At 48.9% G+C, this 24826-nt stretch overlaps 1 protein-coding gene across 1 annotated transcript in view; it reads left to right on the plus strand.

The window, feature by feature from the left end:
* Positions 1-24826, plus strand: part of Gabbr2 (gamma-aminobutyric acid type B receptor subunit 2) — a 343542-nt gene that overhangs the window by 145288 nt on the left and 173428 nt on the right. Inside the window, exon 3 of the mRNA XM_057790816.1 lies at positions 2489-2659. Within this exon, the coding sequence (XP_057646799.1) occupies positions 2489-2659 (171 nt within the window). The remainder of the gene's footprint in view (positions 1-2488; positions 2660-24826) is intronic.

A 24826-nucleotide genomic window follows, 5' to 3' on the forward strand; every position in this document is an offset into this window, starting at 1 on the left:
CGTGACCAAGCATTCAAATCTATGAGCCTATAGGGGCCATTCCTCTTCAACCACTTCAGAGAACTTAGAAGTTAGTTTTCTAGGTGTTTCCTAACCCCATATGGAGACCATTAGGTTCTTGTATGGTCAGCTCCAATGGGTAGGGTCTATGGGGGCTGCAGTGTGGATGTAGGACATGCAGGGACCTTAGGGAGTAGCCATATGCTCTCTGATCCAGGCCAAGGAGAAGGACAGATCTTCACCACCTTTCCTGGAGCCCTGGAGAGAATTGGTAAAAGCAGCAGTAAAGACTTTCCATCCACAGCGCAAGGGTCCTGGATGCCGTCCCTTGGGTGCTGAAGCGCGGCTCACATATATCAGAATTAGTGCTACTGCTGCGACACACGAAGGCTCAGAGAAAGCTCTCAGCAGCAAGAAAGCTCCAGCCTTCCGCTCTGTATCAAAGATTAAATGAAACAAAAGGAGGAAGGAAGATGCAGCCATGGAGGAATTCTTTCAGAACCCCAGAGTAGGAGAGACCTTTCTAAATATCACGCAAAATCTAACAAAGCAAATAAGAATAAAGAGAATTTAAACCATGGATCAATTTTTTTTCTTTAAAGATTTTTAGTGCATTTGAGTGGGAGAGCATTCATAAGTGTGTATGTGAGTGCAGGCACATGTATGTGGAAGCCTGATTCTCTTCTTCTACCATGTGAGCCTAGGGAACCCAACTTCGTCAAGCTTGGTGACAAGCGCCTTTACTCACTGAGCCATCTCCTTGTCCCCCCAAACCGTTTCTGTGTGGAAAAGACTATGAGTGACAGCAAAAGATAAAGTACAAACTGTTAATAAATGGAAAAATAGGGCCCTCGATTACTTCTTAAATATGAAAGATCACTTTTTTTTTCCAGACAGACAAGGAAGGGTAAGAGTCAAATTGGAAAGGGGACAAAGGATAAGAGTCCTTTCCATCCAGAGAGGAACGACAGATTGCTCTCAGACCTTGGAGGAGACTCAATGCAAATGAGAAGGGCATCCAGATGCCGCTCTCCTACTTCTCACTGCAGGGATCAAAAGGGTTGATGCCACCTTCCATGAATGAGGCTGGGGAAGGAGAGCAGAGATCAGAGACAGCGTTAGGAAGTGGTGACATTTAAGCTGGACAGATAATTAAAATCCAATTTAACAACTTACTGGCACTTAAAAGAAAGCGAGAAAATGATAAAGGGAAGGGTGGACAGATCTGACTGCTGGGTGTAAATTAAAATACCATGTGTAAGGACAAACAACATGAGGTTTGCGGCAGCCGCGGTAGGCCAAGTCTGAAGGCTATACATTTTTAACATCTTCTCTAAATTCAATTAAAAAGCACCAGAGCCCCACTCAGAGAGGAAGGTATGCAAAAGTACTTCCTAAAATAGGACCCACCTCCTGGGAACCACCCATAAGGGCTCAACAGGGTATGTAACCGTGACTGTAAGCGGATCCCATTTCTGTGATAGCTCATTAAAAAACCGCGTGGAAAAATGGTGTGCATTCCCTGTTGACAAGAATGTAGTGACTCTGGACCTTTAATTATCTCTGACTAGTCGATATGCAAAGCAGACAGGATATTTTCAGATTATTTAAATAAGAAGATATTGAAGGTTTGCAGCCTTATTTGTTTATTTCATTATTTTATTTTTAAAACATAACCTCATGCTGCCCAGGCTGGCCTCAGAGTCATTATGTGACAGAGGATAATCTCAGATTTCTGACCCTCCACCTCCTGAGCGCTGGGATTGCAGGCATACTGCCATTAATACATCACCGGGGAGAGAGCCCAAGGCTTCATGCATGCTAACTAGTCAAGCACACTACCAACTGCGCCCCAGGGCCAGGTCTTTACCCGAAACATTTACATCACAGACTGTCTCATGGAAATACCTAAATACACATGAAACGATATGCACTAAGACACCCCCGTGACAATGACGACAGACGTGGCAAACTAAACAATGTTAACGTCCCTAAATCAAAGGCGACTCAGAAAACGGGTGTGTTCACATGCCAGACAATGGTGGTGAAAATGAAACGCTGCGAGACTATCGGGTTGGATGTCCCCTCGCTTAAATGCAAACTGCTCATTTGTGTATAGAGAATAGCCTAACAAGAGACACGCAAACCAAAAGCACCGTTCACAGAGAAAGTTCTGGAATGAAACAGGTCACAGCAATAATGGTTCCATTTCTTTGGAGAGGTGTAGCTCTCTGGTCCATCCAACCCCTTTCTCCTTACCTTACATTCTTTTTATCTTCTAGTCAAGACTGCTCTTCCAGAGGACCAGAGTTTGGTTTCCAGCTCACATTTGCCTGTAACTCCAGCTCCGAGGCATCTGACGCCCTCTTCTGGTATCCTCAGGCACCTGCACCTACACAAAGACTCAATCTTGTCCCAAGTGAGAAATGGCTGCCAGGAAGGACTAAGTGCAAGGCCCCAATAAAAGTGTCCTTTTTCGTTTTCGCAGCTTTCCTTCGCCGCCACCACGCCTGTTCTTGCGGACAAGAAAAAGTACCCATATTTCTTCCGGACGGTGCCCTCTGACAACGCAGTGAACCCGGCCATCCTGAAGCTGCTGAAGCACTTCCGATGGCGGCGCGTGGGCACACTCACGCAGGACGTTCAGCGCTTCTCTGAGGTACTCCCGACACACATTTTAAGAGGATTTCACTATGACATTTCCATACATAAGTGTCATTGTATCTAGCTCCAGTAACCTACCTGTCCCTCCTTCCCTCACCTTCTTCCTCTCCCAAACCGTCCCCTTAGTTTCTCACACCATTATCCTCCCTTGTTCCCTCTCCCGGTTTCCATCACTTTCTCTGCCCCCTTTATTCCTAACTCCCGTTCTAACTTTCGCACCCACGTTCCTTTTATTTACTATTCATCCATCTAGAACTCTTCTCAACATACACCTTTAAGCCCAAATGACGTCAGACCATATATGAATAATGTTGTTTTCATTTGCTCTGTAATGGGTCCCGGAGACCTTGATTGGACTCCTGTTTAATAGGGTGGTGTGTACGCTCAGATGGGTGCATTGTAGCTCGTGGAATCAGACCGCTGGGGGTGTTCCTCACAGCCACCTCAGGCCTACGTGCACATGTTGGCAATGTCTTTCTAAAAGTAGAGTTATGGGCTATTAAAACTGAGAGGAACTGACTTCCAGGACGTCTGGTCCACTTTCAGGACGTTTGAAGATTGCCATCTGGGCACCTCCTTATCAGTAGTGGGCAATGGCCCTCCGTGCAGCGTGGCGGTCTGTCCTTTTCTCTTTCTATCATCTCTTCCTCCTTCTAGTCTCCTTCCGATCACGTCATCAGGGAGGCTTAGAAGCCCCAAAGAAGCATCCTGTGGGCCATGAGTCCCGGAGGGTTACACTCGTGAGTCCAGTGTGCAGGTTAACCTCAACACCTTCAGCCTTGAAAAGGGGCGGGGCTAGGGGTCACAAGCTCGGCTTCAGCTGATTCCACAAAACCCTTTCCGAAGCTCTATCCCGATCCAGCAGTCACTCGAAGGTTGCCTTTGAGAGCCTGGAAAGGCCCCCTCACTGCTCTGAGATGTGTTTCCAGCCCCACCCCCCCACCCCCCAGCAAATAAGGGAAACAACCCCCACCCGGATGCCTCCCTGTGTGTGAACTGGCACTGAGATCTGTAAAATCCCTGCACTGAAAGGAGCTGGAAGTGCTTGGGAATGGAAGCGTTAGGCGGCGATCCAAGCCAGGCGTGCGTTCCCAGGCAAGCCCCCGGTGGGGACCAAAGGGATGTTGACCTCCAGTGGGAACCGCTCCCTGCCAATCCCTGAAGAGGCTGTTGCTGGCAGAGTCCTTTGTGGCACAGGGACAGTGCTCTCAGTGAGTCAGAAGCCCCGCAGTGATTCAGGGGTGCCTGCTCAAATCGCATCTTTGGCTGTGAGAGTCTAAAAAGTCCTTAGAGATGCCTCCCCTAATCTCTTTATTATGCAGAAGGGGAAACTGAGGCCCACAGCAGGGAAGGCCAGTGTTCAAAGTTTCTAAGTAACTCCAAAGCCACAAAAGATTGTTCAAAGACAAACCGGGAGTGGATAAAGGAATGTGCTCAGGTTGTCTATCACGCAGCATGCGTGAAGCCCTCAATTCCACTCCCTGAACCACATAAACTAGGCAATACACACCAGTAATCTCAGCACCAGGAAGGCAGAGGGAAAGCCACCTGCAATTTATAGAGCAAAATCAAGGTCTGCCTGGGATACATGAGACTCTCTTTCAAAAAAAGAAAAGGAAGGAAGGAAGGAGGGAGGGAGGGAAGGAGAGAGGGAGGGAGGAAGGAAGGAATCTCTAGGTCCAGCTTTACAGGCTGAGTCCTCAGACGGTGCCCTTCTGAGGTTTCTCTCATGTGTGTCAGACTGAGAAACTCAGCAGAGACGACAAAGTATTTGTGGGTAGAAAGACTAAGTGTGCTGCAGCCATGCCCTCTCTAGGTTAGAAGCTGTAAAACTAAGAAAGGAATGCTCAATACCCGCCGACTCGTCTGTAAGCCAGGCTTTGTGGGCAATGCTGCAACTCCACGTGCTTGTTCAACTTACAGAGGCAGGGATTTCCTGGTGTAAGAGCAGATACCGCTCCGGGAGACAGCGGTACAGGCAGCAAAAGGAACTTAAAGGCCCCCATATAGGTGATGCTCACCCACTGCTCCAGGAGTTCAGGAAGCAAGCTCTGGGGACTTATGCCTATTCAAAGTATGACAATGAGGTCACACTGTCTGCAAGACCCCGTGCTCGTGGACATAGCCCCAGTGTTATCAGCTGCAGTGGCTTCTTAGTTCTTGCTGCTTATTGCCATCTCCAGGGGAATTCTTCTTCTCCTGTGTCCCAACCCACGTATGTGTGTTTGTGTCTCTCTGTGTGCATGTGTGCAGGCAGAAGCCAGCCTTCTATGCCAGGTGTTTCCCTCAAACACTCTTCACCTTGCTTTTGAAGCAGGGGCTGTCACTGAACCCAGCGCTTACAGATTCAGATGGGTTGGCTGGCAGCAAGCACAGGGATCCACTTGTCCCCATCTCCCTGCAGAGGGGTCACCTGACATTCTGCATGGGTGCCAAGATCTGAACTCAGGTCCTCGTGCGTGCACAGACAGTACTTGACTGGCTTAGCCATCTTCCCATCCCTGTTTTGTTTTGGTTGGTTGGTTGGGTTGGGTTTTAGACATAGGATCACACTGTGCAGCTTTGGCCTCTATCCTCCAAGTGCTGGGATTATAGACACACTTTTTTAAAAATCTAACCTAAATTTTAAATTCCCTAAATTAGATTTTCCGCTCTCGGCAGCTTTGTTGGGATGCAACTTTCCAGCCAGACAACATCCATTGCTAGTGTCTGTGTCAGTGACTTTGACACATTTACACCATTCCGCACCCTTCACTCACTTGTAATTAGCCCCACCCCCAGCCTCTTGTGACTGCTAAGACATCCTCTCCACATGACACAGAAGACCAGCAAGCCACCTCGGACAAGTCACTCAGACTGTCTGCGTCTGTCCACTTTTGTGAGACAAATGAGCTGGGGCAGTTGACTGGGAAGCGCCTCTAGCTTGGAGTAATTAACGGGTGAAGGGATGTCCATGGACCCTGACGCTGCCGTTCCCAGGGACACAGTCATGAAACTTCACCTTCACGTGCCACGCTTCATTTCATTTGGGTGGGTTTTTTTTAAGGTTTTATTATTTTGCAGCAGTTTCAAGTTCTCGAAAGACAGAAAGTAACATCCAAAGATGACCTGTATGTCTTCACCCCACAGGCTTGCACAGCCTCTACCGTCACCCACTGCCTCCTCCATGGAGCGATCTCGCTACACCTGAAGATTTGATCTTGATTCATCATTTAACGCGGTGGTGCACATTCTGCATTTAGGCAGGCCTGCACTGGATACAGCTTTGGTTCCAGCATCACCTGAGTCCTGTTTACCTGGCAGTGCTGGGCATTGAACCCAGGGCCTGGTTCATGCTAAGCACACACAAAACATTTTCACTGCTCTAAAACATCATGTCACTGCGCTGGCACGCAACCAACTCTCCCATGTCTTTCCCTGGTTTGATAGCCACTTTCTGTTTAGTACTAATATCCCATTGTCTGGATATGCCACTCATTACTGAAGGATATCTTAGTTACTTCCAAGTTTGGGCAATTAGGAGAAATTCAGCCATAAACACCCATATGTAGATTTTTTACGTGGTCATATTGTTTTCTGTGCCATTGAGTAAAGACCAAGGAGTTGACTGCTGGATCACCGGGTAGGGCTGTGTTTAGTTCTATGGAACACTGCCCTCCAGTGCAACTGTAACACTGTGCATTCCAACAGTGACAATCAGCCTTGCTCTGACTCTGCATCTCCGCTGGCATTTGGTGGTGCGGGTGCTCAGGGTGGGCCTTTCTGAGAGGTGCGCGGTGGCATCTCACCGTTTCAATTGGTGTCTCGCTGTTGAAGCAGGAAGTGGAGCAACTCCTTGCCTCTGCGTTCTCCATCTTGGTTTGGGGATGTGGCTGTACCGACAGTGCTTCTTTCTCTCTGGAGCACTGGGGTGAGTAAGCACCTAGGAGAGTTCCAACGCAAGGAAAGGCGCCTTGCTAGGCAGATGCAGCCTGCAAGTGGAAACTGTTGTTTTCAACATCCTTTGGAATCCAGTTCCTCACCTGGGGCTGGGTCCTCTGTCAACACAGCGTGATTCCCTGTAAACAGATTCCAAGACTTCCAAACCTGGCCTTTGGTGATCTAGAAGGTTCTGGGGGTGACCTTTTCACACCAAAGATCACCTTCAAGTGGTAGGACCCACCATGGTGCTTGATCTGCCCATGACCAGAGCACAGCCATCTGTGAAGTTTGTTCTTCAAAGCCCCTGCCCTTCGGGATCCTCCTGAACCTTTTGAAACATTCCCCAGGTCCAAGTGGCCATCTGCTCCACCACAGGGGTGGTGAGCCCCTCTGAAGTGCCGCTTGCTCTTCTGGAGAGCATCCTGACACCAAGCCTGCGGTAGAGGACAGGAGGACCCCGCGCACCAAAGCCACAGGGCATCTTTGCGAGAATCTCAACCCTTCCTTTCTCTATAAGCAGGAACTTGACCTATAGCATGGGTAGTATATTTCAAAAGACCCTCTGAGGAGGTCCCTCAGAGAGCCCGCTGCCCTGGAAGAAGCACCCTTCCCCACTATCCACATCCCTCTCCTGTGGAATTTGCATGCTCAGGCTTCTGAGATCATTCCTCCCTGTATGGGCTCTTAGCATGGTGCAGAATAAGATACTGCCTGCTCACCTCATAGCCCCACCGGCCACTCCAGCTCTGTGGCTCATCCCTGGATGTGCTGCCTGGCTTGGGTAGATTGAACGAGGGCTCCCTTGAGGATTTCTGTTTAGTCCATTAGATTTGAAAAGGCTAACGCTTCCTTCTACCTGCACCAGGAATGGTGAGATGAGGATGCGAGATGCAGAGAAATGTCAGCACCACCCTCCATGTGTGTACCAGCCCCGCCTCCTGCCCAAGCCCCCAGGAACACTGAGAAAATGAGAGAAGCCAGTAACTCGAATTCCCAAAGAACTCAACCAAGGCATCAATGGCTTTTGGGAATATGATATTGTTTACTGACGGGAACCCTTCTAGACATCTCAGCGAAAATACTGAGCCAGACGCTGGAACCAGCAGCAACCCAGAGTTTGCCATGTGGTGCTTGATGTTGGTTGATGTTGGTTTTAAGCATTGAGAAACTATGTAGTCAGTGCCGAGTGATTGACATTTGAGTCCTCTACCTTCAGGATGTCCTCTACTGCAGAGATTCCTCAAGTGTGGTACCAGCATAGGAAGCATCAGTAGCATCGCAGGGCTTCACATCAGAGCCAATGAGTCAGACGTGAGACACAGTGACAGATCTGAACTAGGACTCGAATTTCACTGTATTGGAGAAGTTGGCAGCCTTTGGATGGCAATGGGCGCAAAGTAGGCCAGGAGCACTGAAAACCTCTGATCTCTGTCCCTAACCCACCCCTACCCCTTAATGGCTTGCCAGTACATCAGCAGATCTGTCATTTGGAGACAGGACAGGATGTGGGATGGGGTCAGATTCTAGTTCTAATGGTCAAGTGCCCTGCTCCTCATGCTAACTCCAGCTGAAGAACTGATACTTTTGACTGGCTTGGCTGCAACCTAAGCATGCATCTACTCAGTTTCCCCAACTCTGCCTCTGGGTGCAACTAAGCCTGTAAGGCAGCTGCCAGGATCAACTCTACAGCCCGCCCATACCAAGGTGGCTGTTTGCCTCTTTGGCATGCAGGAGGACAGAGGTCCGCTGTTCTCCAAAGCGTGGTCTGAATCCAGGCTGTGACTTTTGCAGCTTCACGGTGTTCTAATTCACATTCCATAAACAGAATACATGAAATCATTGCCAGCTCATGCACTGCATTCCCGGAGGTGGCTTAGGGTGGGATCCTCATGGAGAAGTGGGGCCGGGGGGGGGGGGGGAGGAAAATACTGCTGGGCATGCACACACCTGGTGAGATGGCCATAGACGTTTGGGAGCCTAGCTGGGCATGTGCACACCTGGTGAGATGGTGACAAAGGGTTAGGAACCTAGCTTGACATGCGCACACCTGGTGTGATGGTGATGGAGGGTTGGGAACCTAGCTGGGCATGCGCACACCTGGTGAGATGCTGCTGGAGGTTTGGCAACCTAGGGCAACTGAAGCAGGGCAGGGGTCTGTCAATGGCTTTTCCTTGAAGCTTAACTTAGAGAAGGTATCCAGTGGGAGGGACCTTAGGTTGTTGTGCCCAGTCTGTGGGGACCCCAAAAGACCACCAGAGAAACCAACTCACTGAAATCCAAAAGCAAGGTGTATTATCGTGCGCAAGAACAAGCCGGCAAGGACCTGGTCAGCGCAGCGGTGAGAGGAGGTACCCCACCCTTCTAGAGGACACTATTTAAAGGCAAAACCCAGAAAAGTTACATTAGCAGGGTTTGGGGTGACGGGTTCAATCCCGATTGGCTGACATTTGTCTAGGGGTGTCCTGGTGAAAAACGATGGGTGTGTGCTGACAGGTGACCCTGTCTACAACGATTGGAACGTTAGGAGTTTCCTTTGGATGGTCTGTTCCTGGGTGGTGCTTGGGTAGTCTCAGTTTGTGATCTTTCTTGCACCCAAGTATTGCCTTAGGGAAAGCCACTGAGACTCAGGCCTCTATTAAGTTTATCATGGTTGAGTCCTACAAGGTCTTCATATCTGCTGCGACCCCATTGGGTCAGACCCTGGACTTTATGTGGTATTTGTTACTTCTCGTAAATGTATTCCATGCATGTGACTCTCCAGTAGGTTCCCTGTGGCACCCTTCCCTACACAGTGGGGGACCACCACAGCTAGAGAGAACTATTGTCCCCGAGAGTCTCCATGGCCCATACCTGTAACGTTGGTGGCAGTACATCCTGGGACTTCTGGAGAGAAGGCAGAGCTCCATGTTGGATGCCTTGGTCTGACTCAGAGCACCTGCCCGGGCACAGCTGGTATGTGGCTGTTCCCCTCCCCTGAACTGGGAGACCATGGCTGACAGGCATGGTGATGAAAGCCCTTGGGCCTGGCAGATGGTCCTTCTTGACACTCCAGCAGGACCTCAGGGTCCTCTGCTCCAAACTGGGAAGAGAGGTGCCACTAGTCCCTTCTCACAGAGGCTGGGGTAGCTGTGTGAGGGTCACTCAACAAAGGGCCACAAAGATTCTAGAACACAGAGGTGATGGGAGGGGTGTGCCTTTTTGCAACCATCTCTGGGCGGTCCTTACTACCCTCAAAGCTCTCTCAGGGACACTTCCTGTACCTCCTTCACCCCAGCCAGTTCCAAGGATGCTACGCTGGCCCTGGGAAGCAGCTACTGCATCAGACCCTATGGAGACAGAAGAAGCATTACCTTGTCATCTGAGGCCACTCTCTGAGTACCATTTTAATCACCCAAAATGATGACATGTTTTAGAAAAGACTTACCCAGGGAGAGCTGTGTGCCCTTGCTGGGGTGTGACAGGAAGACATATCAGGTATACATGTGATCTGTAGTCTACACCTGCCCCTAGGCAGCGGAGAGCCTGGGAGCCTTTGGCAAGCATCCTTGACTCCTTACCCCCAGGAGCAAGCAGGTGGCTGTGTGGGCCGAGCAGCCGTCTCCTGGGGGCTTCCTCACAGACCCTTAGAACTCTTGCCACAGCATTTTGCATGCCATTTTATTATTCCCCAGTTCCCGAATCTTGGAGACCAGCACTCCCCTCCACAGATGCTCACACGGTACTCCCAGGACATCTTATTTCAGACAGGCCTCTGGGCTAACAGGCAGCCTTGTGTAGGTTCTCCACGGCTATTCCGGTGCATTCTGACTGCGAGTGTTTCTCCCCCAAGGTCCACCTGCCAGGCTTCAGGAGTATCAGGGCCACATGAGAAAAGGGGTGGAATGGGGAGGTTGTGCAGAATCTAGAACCTGCAGGAAAGAGCAAGTAGTTCGTTGGGAGATCCAGCTGCAAGGAAGCTAAGTTTCCTGTCAGCTAAAGGGACATTTTTTAAAAGAGTGTGGGGTGGTCACAGTTCTGAGAAGAGATTGGGGCAAGGAGACCCAAAGCCAGGAAACCAGTCAGAGTTCCCTTCAGTCATGAAGAAAAAAAGTTATAAAGCTGTGCTTACTCTTGGCATGTAAATGTCAAGTTTTCTTTTAAAATATTGATTATTATTTTCTAGCTGTAATGTTGGAAAACTCTTAAGGCAGGAGCCTGGGAAAACAGCAGAAAAACAGAAGAAAAATTCAAAATCAATCATAACCCAATATGTTAGCCCATTTTCCTATTGCTTTTTATAGAACATCAGTGAGTGGGTATACACTCAAGCTATATAAAGTGAAACTATATAAAGAGAAAATGTTTACCCAGTTCATCATCCTGGAGCTGTGGTGCATGGCACTAGCCTTGGCTGGACTCAAGTCAGAGCCTCACTGTGGATCCAAGGGCATGAGGAGGAGGAAGGACATGGCTTCCCAACCCTCTCTTCAGAACTGCGTCTCTTTCTTCTGAAAGAAACCCTTGTGGCAACCTAGTTACTTCCAACAAGGTGACATGTCCTCAAGGTCTGCACCTCCCACCACAGCCAACAGAGGAGGACAAGTCCCCAACACACAGACCTTAGGAGGATGAAGCCTACAAGCCACCCTCAGCATCAGGTTCCCCTCACGATGGTTTTCCTACCACCACGAAGAGGCCCATGGTCACGAGCCATGTCCTCTTCCTGTGTACCCAACTTGGAGGAAGCGTCCTCCCAGGTCAGCAAGTGCCCCCCACCACCCTGACTCAGCACTGGGAGAGCACCGTGATGACCTGGGCTGCCCAACCCTCTGGACCGAGTTTCAGGTGCTTTATCCTGGCCGTATCTCCTCGACCATCTGTCCCTTCCTTCCCTCGATTCCAGACATTCTGCAAATGCTCTGCTTGCTGCTGGCCTTCCAGAAGGATTAGCGCTTCTGCTTTTCTTCAGAACTTTTGTCATTTCGAGATATTTTGGAACGAGGAAAGAGGCAGATCTGTATCCTGTCACCTCCACCCAGTCTCTGTTCAAAACTCCTGCCGTGTGTGCACGCTATCATTCCCTCACGCGAGGCGCCGTTGCAGAACATGGCGGTAACTGCCAGTTTTCCCTGATTATGCGCACAGATACAATGGACTCACATTGGAACGTCTGTCTGCGCATCTCTGATTGTTTTCCAAGGATGGTTCCTAGAAATAGCACTCGTGCGTTTTGAACCTTTTGTGTGTATTGCCAAATTGTCCTCTGAAAAGATCACACCAATGAGTTCCAGCTCTCCGCCGCGTATTCTCTCATCCTTGGCAAGGGCTGTTTTAATTTGCATTTCTTTGATTACTATTGAGATTGAATCTGTTTCCTAAGGATCCTCTTGTTTCTAATTTTCCCTTTTTGTGAGTTTGGCGGCTCATGTGATTGGCACTTTTTCTGACTGTCCTTCCCTCGCAGGTTTGAGAGCCTTTTTTATATAAGGCTACTGGCCCTTTTCACGTTTGTGGTAGGTAGTTTAATGTTTTATGTATCCTTGAGCCTTGGCTTTGATGTTACATGACATGTGGAGAATCCTGATATTTTATGTAGTTGGATTTATTTGAGCCACGTTTCCCACCTTTGATGCTGTGCTGAGCTTTCTCCTCACAGGGATTCTTGTAATCATGTCTCTGTTTTCTTCTAGCGCTTCTATCGCTGCGTTTCAGCTTAGCTGAAATTTCAGTAAAGAAAGTCTGAAACATCAAATCTTTCTTCTCCTGCCCCCAGACACTCAATTACTCTCTTGCCATTTAATGGCTGTATCTATTCCAGACTCACTAAAATGCTTGTGCTAAAGTTGACCTTTAACGTCAACATATGTTTCTATATGCTTTGGACCGGTTTTGACGGACAAGCCGCAGATGTGATTTTTAAATTTTCTTGTGGCTACGTTTAAAGTGTTAAAAAATAAATAGGTACATTTAACTTTAATAATGCATTTCCTGGGCTGCAATATGTCCAAAATATTATCATTTCAGCACATGTCACTAACCTCGATGAGTGAGTGCCCGGGGACGCAGTGGCACCGAGTCGAGCTGCCCCAGCTTCATCCTCTGTTCCTGCATTTAAACTTGTCCCATTGCTCTACCCACCAGTGTGGACCCTGTGATTTAAGGAATGCTGGATTATAATATAGTGAGAGCACAAATCCTTTCCTACTCACAAGTCTAATTTTCACCAAGTTAATGTGGTAAGACTCCCAGAATGCTTTGATACTCTTGCCTGAATTCTGGCCATCCTCTGATTGCTCTGTTGACGATATGACAGATCAAGGGCATTGCTGTAGCCTTTGGTGCACATTCATGAACATGGTGTGCTTGGCTTTTGGTTCCTGGTAAAGTAACCTCATTTTCTTTATGTAGGTCCTTTCCCCTTGACCATTGGGGTTGTGTCTGTGTCCTGCATTGAGGACTGATTTGGAGAGTGGGATCTACTTTCCAGGATATTTTTAAAGTAGTTACCACTGGCGTATAGGAAAGCCATTGATCTCCATACACCTCTTAGGACTGGTATGTTGAATGCATTGCTGCCAGAAGTTTATCCTCTCTTCATTCCCATGAGTTTTCTAGGCTTTCAGTAGCAACATTCACAGAGAGAAGGAACTCGCTTGCGGCTCCCAACCTCACAGAATCTCTATCTGCTTGGTTTCTTATTGTGCTGCCCTGCACAGTTGTTCAGAGCAAACAGACAGATTTCTGGCTGGTTTCAAACAGGGTTCTAACTCTAGCTGAGTTCCACAGGGGCTGGGTGACTTTGGGGACATCATTGAATTTTCCCATGTCTCTGAAGGCGGGGGCAGGCTCAAATTACCTCTCAGGGGTTGTGAGTATTAAAATAACTCATACACCTAAGTACTCAAGGATTTGAACGGTACCCAGGGGGCACCCTCTGTCATTTGCCCTTGCTGTTCATTCTGTTTTGTTCACTAGGCGTTAGAGTGATGTCTTCAAATAATGATACTTCTGAGTAATCCCATCTCATGCTTGTCTCCAATGAGAACGTCACTGGCAAGATGTGACGCCAGGTGTGTATTCCTCCCCGTCTCGAGAGATGTTCCGCTCTCACTGGCTCCACAGAGGCATCTAGATCTTTCACCTACAAAACGGCGCCTGCTTAGACTCTAAACTGGTAGCCACCACATTGTCTTGTCTTCAGTGTGAGAAATGGCGGTCATTGGTCTTCTTGACTTCGCCTCACAATGCACTCACACGGCACATCTTCATGACGTGCATCCGGCTCCAGTAACGTGAACCCGGCAGAGAACGGAATGCTTCCTACCCACAGGGATTCCGCATCCTCGTGCTGGAAGGCAGACCAGAAAAGACACAAGGGGAGGTGATAGCAAGCGCCCAGGAGATTAGTCAGGAAGGCTCGGGGGTTCCACTGGGTGGTGCCGAGTGTGGTGAGGTGAGAAGATGTGCCACGGTCAGCATGTCAGGGACAGGAGAGCTCCAGAAGGAACAGCCCATGGGGTGCTGGCATGGATGGGTCTGGTGTGAAAAGAAATGCCATCAGAGGCCATCATGGTCGGGGCAGACTGAGGACTGAGGAGGAGGAGAGTGTAGTGACCGTCCAGATTCTGGGAGGGATTTGTGGGCCTTCTAAGAGCATGGCTGACTGTGAATCATCAGACTCTTAACAGAGAGCACTTTGGTTCTGTATTTACTTTGAAAAAGAAATTTAAAAATAGAAGAGTATTCTAAAGTATTCCATTAAATTTTCTGTGGTATACGCCCTACCTCATCTAGAACATGTCTGTTCCAGAAGAAACTCCAAGCCTACGTCCATCAGCCTTCATTCCCCCATCTTAGCCCCTGAGAATATCCAATCTTTTGTCTCAATGGATTTGCCTCTAATAGACTTGCATATAAATGGAACCATAAAATATATTGCCCACTGGGTTTAACTTATTTCATTTAGCATAATGTTCCCAAGATTCATTCATATAGCAACATCTATCACCACTTTGCTCTTTTTATGGCCAAATAATATTCCATTATGCGGCTATAACACATTTTTTAATCCACTCACCAGGTGATATATATTTTGCTTGTTTCTGCCTTGCCCTGCTGTGAATAATACTGTGATAAAAGCTTGTGTGTAATCTTTTTGGGGTGTACATATGTCTGATTCTTTTGCATATGTACTCATCCAACGACTGGACCCACTGAGCCATATGGTGACTCTGTGTTTACATTTGGAGAAATAGTTAAATACCCTCTTGTTTGCACCAATATCCAATGCATCTTCGCATTCCCACCAGCCAAATGTGAGGGTTCCAACTTCTCCTTGTCCTTGTCAACACTTGTTATTTTCCGTTTAAAAAATTACAGCCACCCCAGTAGACGACAAGCGGTGCCTCGTCGTGGGTTTGATGGTATTTCCCCTCAGATCTTGGCTTTTGTATACGCTCTTTCGAGATATGCCTATTTGGATCTTTCGTTTAATTTTTAATTGGGTTGTCTCTTTTGAGATTGGGTTGTAAGAATTCTTCTGTCTCGGATATTAGATTCCTGTCAGGCACTCATACCTCCTGACTCAAAACTTAAAATGGAGCCATCCTGTTGAACTTATAGACTGAAATTGTAAGAGCTAGATAGAGCAGATGAAGCATGTGTTTAAACATACCCAAGCCGGCGAGCACTGTGGCTTAGCCTGCATTGTCTCCCATGTGCTGACACTTACACTGGCCTACATGTGTATAAAACGGTCTACACGAGGCCAATTTAGAGTAAAATGTCAGACTGGAGGTGTAGCTGAGTGATTAGAGTGCTCGCCTAACACGCAGGAATCCCTGATTCAGGCCCCAGCACCACAGAAAACTGAGCATAGCCAGGCAGGCAGCGCACGCCTTTAATCCCAGCACTTGGGAGGCAGAAGCAGGCAGATCTGTGAGTTCAAGGCCAACCTGGTCTACAGAGTGAGTTCCAGGACAGCCAGGGCTATGTGAAGAGATTCTGTCTCAAAAACAAAACAAAACAATCAACAACTGAGCATGGCGGTACACACTTAACTCTAGCACTGGAGACAGGAGGCTCAAAAGTTCATGGTCATCTTCGGATATATAGGAAGTTATGGGCTACTTTAAACCATGCTTCAAAAATCAATCGGCCAACCGGGCGGTGGTGGCGCACGCCTTTAATCCCAGCACTTGGGAGGCAGAGGCAGGTGGATCTCTGTGAGTTCGAGACCAGCCTGGTCTACAAGAGCTAGTTCCAGGACAGGCTCCAAAACCACAGAGAAACCCCGTCTCGAAAAAGCAAAAAACAAAAACAAAAAACAAAAATCAATCGGCCAATTAATTAATTAGAAGCAAAGTATTAAGCAATGCAGTTTATTGAATGTAGGTAACCAAGAAGCAGCGGTAACCAGGGCTGCTGTGGAGAATGGGATTTTCATGCGTAGACAGGTGTGGCTGCGTGGGACTGGGGCTCAGTGCCGCTCATCATCATCGAGAGTACATCCCGCGTATCACTAGCTTAAGAGGGAATTATCAGAATTCAAAATCTGAAATCTCATTTTTATTGAGCGTGTGTCACTTTTGCGCCATTGTGAATTCAAACGCCCAGAAGTGGTTGTTCGCAGGCTGAGGACTGTCCTGATAAGAACTGAAGTGTTTCCTTGAGCGCTGGGGATGTTTTCCACTTTCTTCAGGAAGCCCTGTGTGAGCACGCTTTTTATTCTGCTGAAGTCAAAGTTGTCCTTTGAAGCCAGGCAGCCGTGGTGCACACCTTTAATTCCAGCACTTGGGAGGCAGAGGCAAGAGGATCTCTGAGTTCAGGGCCAGCTTGGTCTACAAAATGAGTTCCAGGACAAATCAAGGCTACACAGAGGAACCCTGATGAGGGCCGGGGGTGGGGGGTTGCTTTGGTCCTTAGATTTAAGGAGCACTGTCTAAGTCCAAGGTTATTAAATTTTAAGAGTTTTGTGGTTTTAATTTCAGTCCCCTACGAGGAAATTTGGAAATTTGGTCATAGACTTCTCTGAAATGAGCAATGACTCCAGGAGCTTCAGGGGCTGACACAAACCTGTCAGCCCACTTTCTGCGGCCCTTGCTTCCTGCTGTCCCTTGGTGGCGCTGGTGGCGCTGGTCTGCCAGGTTACCGCTCTGATCCTGGTTCCCTGAGCACGCTTCCCTGCACCTTCAGCTCCTCCTGTAGCTCTAAAATCTTTCTTGACCTCCCCTCCCCACCCCGCCTCTCCTCTGTCCCTCTTCTCCACTTCCTCTCCCCTCCTCCACATTCTTACAAACCAGAAAGCATCTCTCTTAGGCTCCTTCTATTTTCCCATTTTCCGACCCCAGACTCCATGCAGCTACTTTATAAAACAGTCATCCTGATTGGTGGAAGCAAAGCGGGGGGCGGGGCAAAGCTAAATTTTTGGAAAAGCTTTGTTATCTTGTCCTGTAAAGAAAAGGGCAAACTCAGACCTTACCGGTCTTGTTCTATTCCACCACTTCCTGGTTTACTTTCTTTTGCTTTTCTCTTTAATAATATTTCCTCTATGTAGTCATTCTTTTTCTACTTCTAATTGGGTTTGCACAGTTGTTCTTTACTCTTATCTCGGTTGCTATGAAATGCATTTTCAGAGTTAAGTTTGTATTTAATTATGGTTTTAACCAATACTATACTTTCAGACAAAGGCTGTATCCTAACCATTTTAATGAAGTGTTTTGAAGTTTTGTTTAAATTTAAAATATTTGGCTTCTACTTATCTAATTTCCAAAGTAGAAACGCAGGAATGTCTGTGGCAAGCTCCAGAAGTTATGATGCCTTCAATCCCTGTCCTCATCATCTCTGATTTTGAGTTTTTATTCAATTTTACTTCTTAAATTATAGATATTCCTTGTCAATTGTAGTCTCACATACTGACTTTATTTTGAAACTGCATGACAGAAACCATGATCTCACACTAAAATCTTTACTTAGCCAACTCCTGACATGCCTTGGAATTGCTCTCTCTCTCTCTTTCTCTCTCTCTCTCTCTCTCTCTCTCTCTCTCTCTCTAGCACAGTGCATATTTTATTGAAATTTTGAATATAACATTTTATTGTTTTTTTGAGAATTTCATATATGCATGCAATGTATTTTTTAGCATATCTGGCTCCTATTCTTACCCCTTACTCCTCCCAGATCTATCCCAGTGCCTCTCAACCTCGCATTCTCTTTTGTTGATGCTTTTTAAAACAACCCATTGAGTCCCATTTGCGCTGCCCACATGAACATAGGTATGGCATCTCCTGGAGAGAAAGCATACAAACATCAGATGTGCAGCCAAGACAGTAAAGCAAACCAGGAAGTGGTAAATGAAAGCAGACCCAGAGAAAGTCTAAGGTTCCCTACCAGAGGTTACATCCTAAACGAAGTTTCCCTGGCCTAGCAGCCATTAACTGCCAAGAGCACCTCAGTTACAGGTAAGGAGCTCCTGAACCCTTGCCCTCCCCATGCTGGGGTACGGGCTGGTTTGATCTATGCAGGTCGTGTGCAGGCAGCCACAACTGTTGCTAGCTCATGAGTGCAGTGACCCTGTCATGCCCTGTCATTTCCAAAGACACTGTTTGGGTCTGGTCCTCTCTGACCTTGACTCTCACTGTCCCCCTCTTTCTCAGTGGCCCCTGAGCCTTGGAGGAGGGAGTGTGATGGAGATGTCTCATTTGTGACTGAGCATGCCAGCATCTTTAAGTCATGGTTGTCAGGATGGTTACATGACTTTTCTATCGGGACCTTACATACGTCATAGCTTCTCTGTTGTCTCCTTCCAATGACAAGTTATCCACCTGTCTTCTTCAAACCTCTCCAGGCGTTGCATCAAGGTTTAATGGCTCCAATTCAATTCCAATTGTTTTGTTGATAGCAGCCCTGCCCTGTAATCGCTGCTTACAGAATTCTTCATCTTTGAAATGAAGAAAGAAAATACCACACATCTGGTATTTGAACGTTTATTCTAAAACATGAGTATTGCTTTTTTTTTTTTTTAGTAATTTAGTCTCTTAAAAAATTTTATTAAGACTCTCTTACAAAGAACTTGCAAATAAAAAAAGATCACACCGCGATGTTAACCAGACCCCAGGGCTGTCATCTCGGCGAACTCCTAAACAGTCAGAACAGCCATTCTAGAACTCTGGGTTCACACAATTTTACAACTTCGTTATCAAATGTATTTTATGTACCTGTCCACCACACATACACACACGCACCCACACACACACACACACACATATAAATGCACACACACACACACGTGCTCACATCCCATGACATAGCTCAAGCTAGAAAAAGAGCTTCATCCATATCAGTTCTTCCTCCTCACCTGGTACCCTCTGCTCCCTGTTCTGCACATTCCCGGGGACTCACGTGCACATTCGTTTTCCACATGGAAGAGAGAACATGTGGTTTCCTCTTTCTGAGAGTGTTTGCCCCAGCTGAAGATGCATTCTAAGTCCATCCATTTTCACGGGAGTGCTGTGCTTTCATTTTTCTTTAGAGCTAGACAGTGTTCCATTGTATGTGCATCAGATTTTCACTGCCCACTTGTTAGGCAGCTAAGTAGGTGACATCTCCTTGCCACGGTGAGTAATTCTGCAGCAATCATGACTGTTAAGCTTACCTGATATTTGTATGTCTTTTCTAAAGCATGATCGCAGCTTTTGTCCGAAGATGTCGGTCTTCTCCTATTGTGAAAGCCTTCTTCTATTAGATCTGTAGTTATTTCTCTTTTGTTCCGGGACCTTGAGCGCATTAGTCAACCTGGGTGGATTTAGAACCACCTAAGGAACCTGCTCTGGGCATGTCTGTGAGGGAGTTTCCTGAGAGGTTTCACAGGAGGAAAGACCCATGGGAACACGGCTGCCTCATGCCCCGCTGCCCTGCCTCCCCTGCCACATGAACCGAAGCCTGTACTCTTACACTCCCCCTTCCTTCCTTCCAGTTGACTTTGTCAGGTATTGTCACGGCTACAGGAAAAGCATCCCCACCGCCACCCCTCTAGAAATACTTCCAATTCCAGAGTGAGTCTCTGCAGCTACTCTTCCTGTTGCTCTTTCCTCTCAAGCATCTTTATCTCCGCCCTTGCCTACCACATCCAGGAGATGTCCCCTCCTAGCGACCTCAGGTTATCCTGAACAACCGCCGTCCATGTTCTGTAACTAAGTGTTGCTTCTGACTACTTCCAATGCGTCTTAACTCTCACCTTTGATCATCCAATTCATCTCCTGCTACTGTTTTCTAGGCTCTACCTGGGGTCCTCTGAATTCTGGTTTCTTTTATCGTATCTAGCATTTTCAGCATTTCTGAGTTCTGGTTCTATTTCCACTCTGAAATACAAAACGGGTGTCACAGTTAACTTTTATTTACGGTAGCAAATCTGTTGATGAAGTTCTTCCTCTGCTCATGTTCTCCCCTGTTTGTTTCCTTTACTGCTCAAAGTCTCTGCAGATTACGAGTGCGTCATGGGCCTTCCCTGACCTGGGTCTGCCTTGTGTCAGTAGTGAACTCGCCCTGGGTCTCCAATGTTTGAGTTGTCTCTGCTGAGCTTCTCCCCTAAGTCTGCGATAATACAAAACTACACAGCCAGAGACAGGCAGCTGAGTGGGCCAGGGACAGGCAGCTGGGCGGTAAGGAGTTGCAGGGCGCAGAACTGTTTCAGCTGTCCATGGTTTCTCCTTGTAGGCAGGGAACAGGTGCTCCAGATGTTCAGGGTCACTCCTAGCCTCTGCCCTTGATCCCTTACCTGCAGTGTCTGGAAGGTACCTTGACTGCCCATGGGGAAACAGGATCTGGGTGTCTCTGCTTCCTCATTATCAGACAGCATGGCCAAGTCACGCCTGAAGGAGGGTGGGCTGCATGGTGAGAAGGGGGCTCCCCTGAGTGGGCTCTGAACCTCTCCTGGGGCCCAGCCTTTCCCCCAGCACTTGGGCTCTGTGGTCAGTCCCCCGGCACAGTCCCCCTCCCCACAGCACAGTGCCCCCTTCTTGGGAAGCAGGGCTGTGAGTCAGCCTTCAATCTGCTCTCCTTGGCATGGTACCTCCCTGAAATTCCTCAAAATTGCTGGCATGTTGATGCCTCCCGCTCCTCTTTTTCCAACACCAAGGCAGATTCTCCTATTTTTGTACTCCCTTGCAAGGTCCTTTCTGTCACTTGCAGAAGGAGGTGGCTTTGGTGGGAGGTGGACATCTGTGCTCAGCTTTCCTGTCTACAGTCAAGATGGCCTCTCTCTTTGCACTTTGGTGTACCGGCCAGGAGTACCAAGCACCGAAGAGGAGTCTTGGGTGTTTCCTGGTCCACGAACCCTCTCTGGAGTTCTCTAAGCTGCTCCTCTCATCACCTGGTTCATAGTTTTGGTTTCTGCTTTTGTTTTCCTGGACACATCCCCTCTCCCTCGCAAATTTTAAGTTAGCATGCCCTCTGATGAGAAATTCTCCTGCCAAACACGGCTTGCCAGGCTCAGGCAGCGCCTGCTGCCATGGCCAGGGACTCATCATCTGGCAACCTGATCCATAGCCCAGCATTCAGCAACATCTTCCCTGCCCTGCCAAGGTGACGACCTTCAGATGGAAACAGCAGAAGCCGCTCCCCTGGCTCCTGGGCCCCGTGTGTCCCTTCCAGAAGCGGTGTGTTCCACTAGAGAGCCATTTCGGATCCTTCTGGCACACTCCTGCCCTGCCCATGAGTCAGCAGCAGGGCAGCAGGCGGTGGAGGGGTGGGGTGTAGAGGCACCCCAGCTCTGCTTGGCAGCCTGCCCCGGAACATAGCGCATCGCACGATTTGCCGTCTCCAGCCTGTGAACAGCTGCCTCTGGTCCTCTGTGGGGAGTCACCAAGCTGGCACAACTGCCCCTTCCAGGGAAGAGTGAAAAGATCTCTCCCACCAGGGGCATCTGTGCATCCCTTTGGGGTTTCATGGGATGCAGGCTAGCTTGCTCCTGCCGAAACCACACACCTCTTGGCTTTAGTTCAATGGCATTACCGCCACTTGCCCCCCAGACCCTGAACCCCGAGCGTGTTTTCTCACCCTCTCTCTGATTAGCTGTCCCTGAGATGACCACTGCCCCCTCACATCTAATGTGGATGATGTTATTTTTAACTTTACAAGCTCCCGGGGTAAGCTGTGGAGGTACACAAAGGGATTCCAGGGTTCTCTTGTCCCCCAGAGTAGTCAGAAAGGAGAGTTACAGCAAGCAGAGCCATGGGAATACAGATCTGTGTAGTTTCCTCTTTCACACAGTGAGCTGCAGCGAGCCCGGAACCATGGGCTCGAGGCTCTAAGAACACAGCCACGCTCATTGCTTTGCATGTTGCTTATGGCTTCTTTTGCAATATAACAGCGGAACCAGACCCCAGAAGGCCAGCAATGCCTAAACCACTTACACTCTGGCCCCTTGCAGGAAATGATAGAGGCTTCCTTGCTGCAGACCAGAAATAAGACTGAAGTTAAGCCCTGGGTTCCGTGTGTTCTGTGTGAACTGTGTGACCTTAGGCAGCTGCCTCAACCTCTCTGTGTCTCCTTATACTAATTACCCACCGGTTGCTCATAGCTATGCCTTCTAGGTCTACACCAGTGACCAAAAGTGGCATCCTCACACAACCGAGGGACAAGGCATCTGAAGGGCACTGGGGAGGGGAGTTCCCACCTTTCTGGTTAGAGACGTGTTGTCTTCCCCAGCCTGTCTTTTCCATCTCCCTCTGGAGTGTTCTGGCACTTCTACCTAAGCTGTCCTCTTATTACCTGGAGCAAAGGTGACATATAGGCTCCTCTCTAGCCTCCCTTTAGTCGGCACCAAGCACTCAGTGATATAGCCCCCAGACTCTCTCTGGGTGGGTTAACATGCCATGGAGACAGCTATGCTTTCGGAGTTGCACCCCAGTTGGAAAATTCCACTTCGACCTGGCAGAGTAGATTCGATCCCCAGCTCCTATGAAAGTCGCACCGTCCAAACTGCTGAGCTCAGCACAGTCCAGGCCCTGTTGCCTCTGCAGCCTGCTCAGCACCGGGGGTGGCCGTGTCCACCCAAGACGCACACTCAGCACCTGCGCGGGATGAGGGCTGGCTCCAGGCTCGGGGCCAGGGATAGACAGGTTGTCATTCCTAACCTTGAGGGAGCTGAGACAGCTCAGCTTCTCTCTGTCAGAAGCAGTGGGGAGTCTGAATCTGAGAGGACCTTATGTGAGAGTCCCCGTGATTCTCGGGGTGACACGAGGAAGTTCCTGGTTACAGGAAATGAGGTTGGAGGAGTGGGGGAGGAGGGTATTGGTGGGGAGAGCAGCAGGAGGGGCATCGGAGAGCTGAGCCTGGAACCCCCTAGAGGACTTCATGGGAAGGAGTTGTTTACGTCGAGCAGCGAGGGTGAGCAGAGCCCAGGAACTGGACTCTAGCAAGTGTGGCGTAAAAAACAAGATGCGAGTAAAGGCATCAGGCTATCCTTTGGTAACCTGCACCTGCAAAGCAGGCCGGAGCGTCCATCCAATAGGGGCCCTGCGGGAAACGTGACCTGTGATGGGGGCGGGGTCAGCAGGAGCGTTCTATCCAGTAGGGACCCTATAGGAAACGTGACATGTGGTGGGGGACTGGAGGTCAGAAAAAAAAAAAAAAGCAAACTTCACAGAAGTGTTTTGGGCAAGGACAGGGGAACCAATCAGGCTAACGAGGCCCCAAGGAGAGACAGTGGTGGGAGTCAGGACCACAACCGCACACTCTTGAGGGCAAGAGGAAGGGCCAACCTTACCAGTGCTGGAACCCAGTCAGAGAGAACGGAGCAGAGGGACAAAGAAAGATCCTGAACTTTCAGCTTTCTCCTCCTTGCCCTCTGACTCCTGCTGAGGCCTCTTTGGGCCTTGTGGTGCCTTTTCACACCTGCTGGTCTCCGGGCCTCTGATGCCTTCTGGAGTCCTTCTGGCCCTCTGTCTCCTGCTGGGTTCCCATTGGCTCGCTGAACCCCGCAGGGCTCCTATTGGCCCTTAGACCCCTGCTGGCATCTTATTGGCTCTCTGACTCCTACTGGGCCAGCCATTAGCCCTTACACCCCTGGAGCCCATTGTTTTTCTGATACCTGTTGAGACCTCACCACCCGCCCAGCGGCCTCCCACTGGACCAACCTAACTGGGAGTCTCAGAGATGCTTCTCATTAAAGTCAAATTCCAGAGAGAGCAGGACCGGGCTGCTGGGGGGTGTGGGTAAGGACAAGTGTTGGGTTCCAGCAAGAGAGACAGCCTAGTTAGTGTTCTGGGCCTAGGGCTCCAGGGCTCTATCCCGACTGAAGCCAAGCAGGTTAGACCAGTCGTTCAGGGTGCTGTCTTGGAGAAGGGACATGATCCGCGTTGAGGCTGCCCATATAGTCATAGGTGAATCTGACCAGAGATGGGAATAAGAAGGTTCTAGCCGTGGTGTCCATGATAGTAACCAGGAAAGGATTTTAAACTGGAAAGCCAGCCTGCAGTACCCTAAAAGGGTGTCATTCAATTTGTAAGAATGGGAGGGGCCACAAGGATCCATCCAGGGTTACACATATTCAAGTCTCAGAGAGGCTAGGGCAGAGGCTTAGCATGGAGCTCCAAGAGAGGGAGGGAGCTGAGGCAGGAGGGACTGGGATGTAGACAGAGGGGTGGCTACCACGGCTAGAGCCATGGGCCACCCTGGAAAGTCGTTTCACTGTTTCCCCATTGATGCTGACTCCATAGAGTTCTCCCACTCTGTCTTCAGCCCCTGGCAGCCAAGTATGAAGGGATTTAGTGCCCGCTGGGCATCCTCCCATCCTTCGCTCACCCCTCATAGGCTTCCTGTGTGCCATTCTACACAGGACTCCGCTTTCCTCCAGGGTCTGAGGAGCTTGTGGCGAAAAGGAACGTGGACCAACTCCACCAGGGTCAGCTCCTTACAAGCCAGCCCCAAATCCAAGGACCCCCTTTACAGCCCCCAGCAAGGTGTCCCAAAGTCCAACTCATGTTTGCCTACTCCCCATCTATGTTCCTGTCCTCAGTAACAGAAATAAGACACCCTGGGACAGACAGGGAGAGAAAAAGCAGATTCCCCTCAGAAAGCCCAGGTGTGAGGGTCTAGACTGAGCAGGACATCGGTGGGAACCTCGCTTGGATCCATGAACAGCAGGTTTCTGGAGGCCCCATTTGTTCTCTTCCTTGATGGCCGAACGAAATCAGAACACACTGGAGGTGAAAGCAACAGGAATGTGTTTTCCGCCAAGTCTGGAGTTCACGGCTCTCAGGCA

This window comes from Chionomys nivalis, chromosome 16 (genome assembly GCF_950005125.1).
Source record: "Chionomys nivalis chromosome 16, mChiNiv1.1, whole genome shotgun sequence".
Taxonomy (NCBI): domain Eukaryota; kingdom Metazoa; phylum Chordata; class Mammalia; order Rodentia; family Cricetidae; genus Chionomys; species Chionomys nivalis.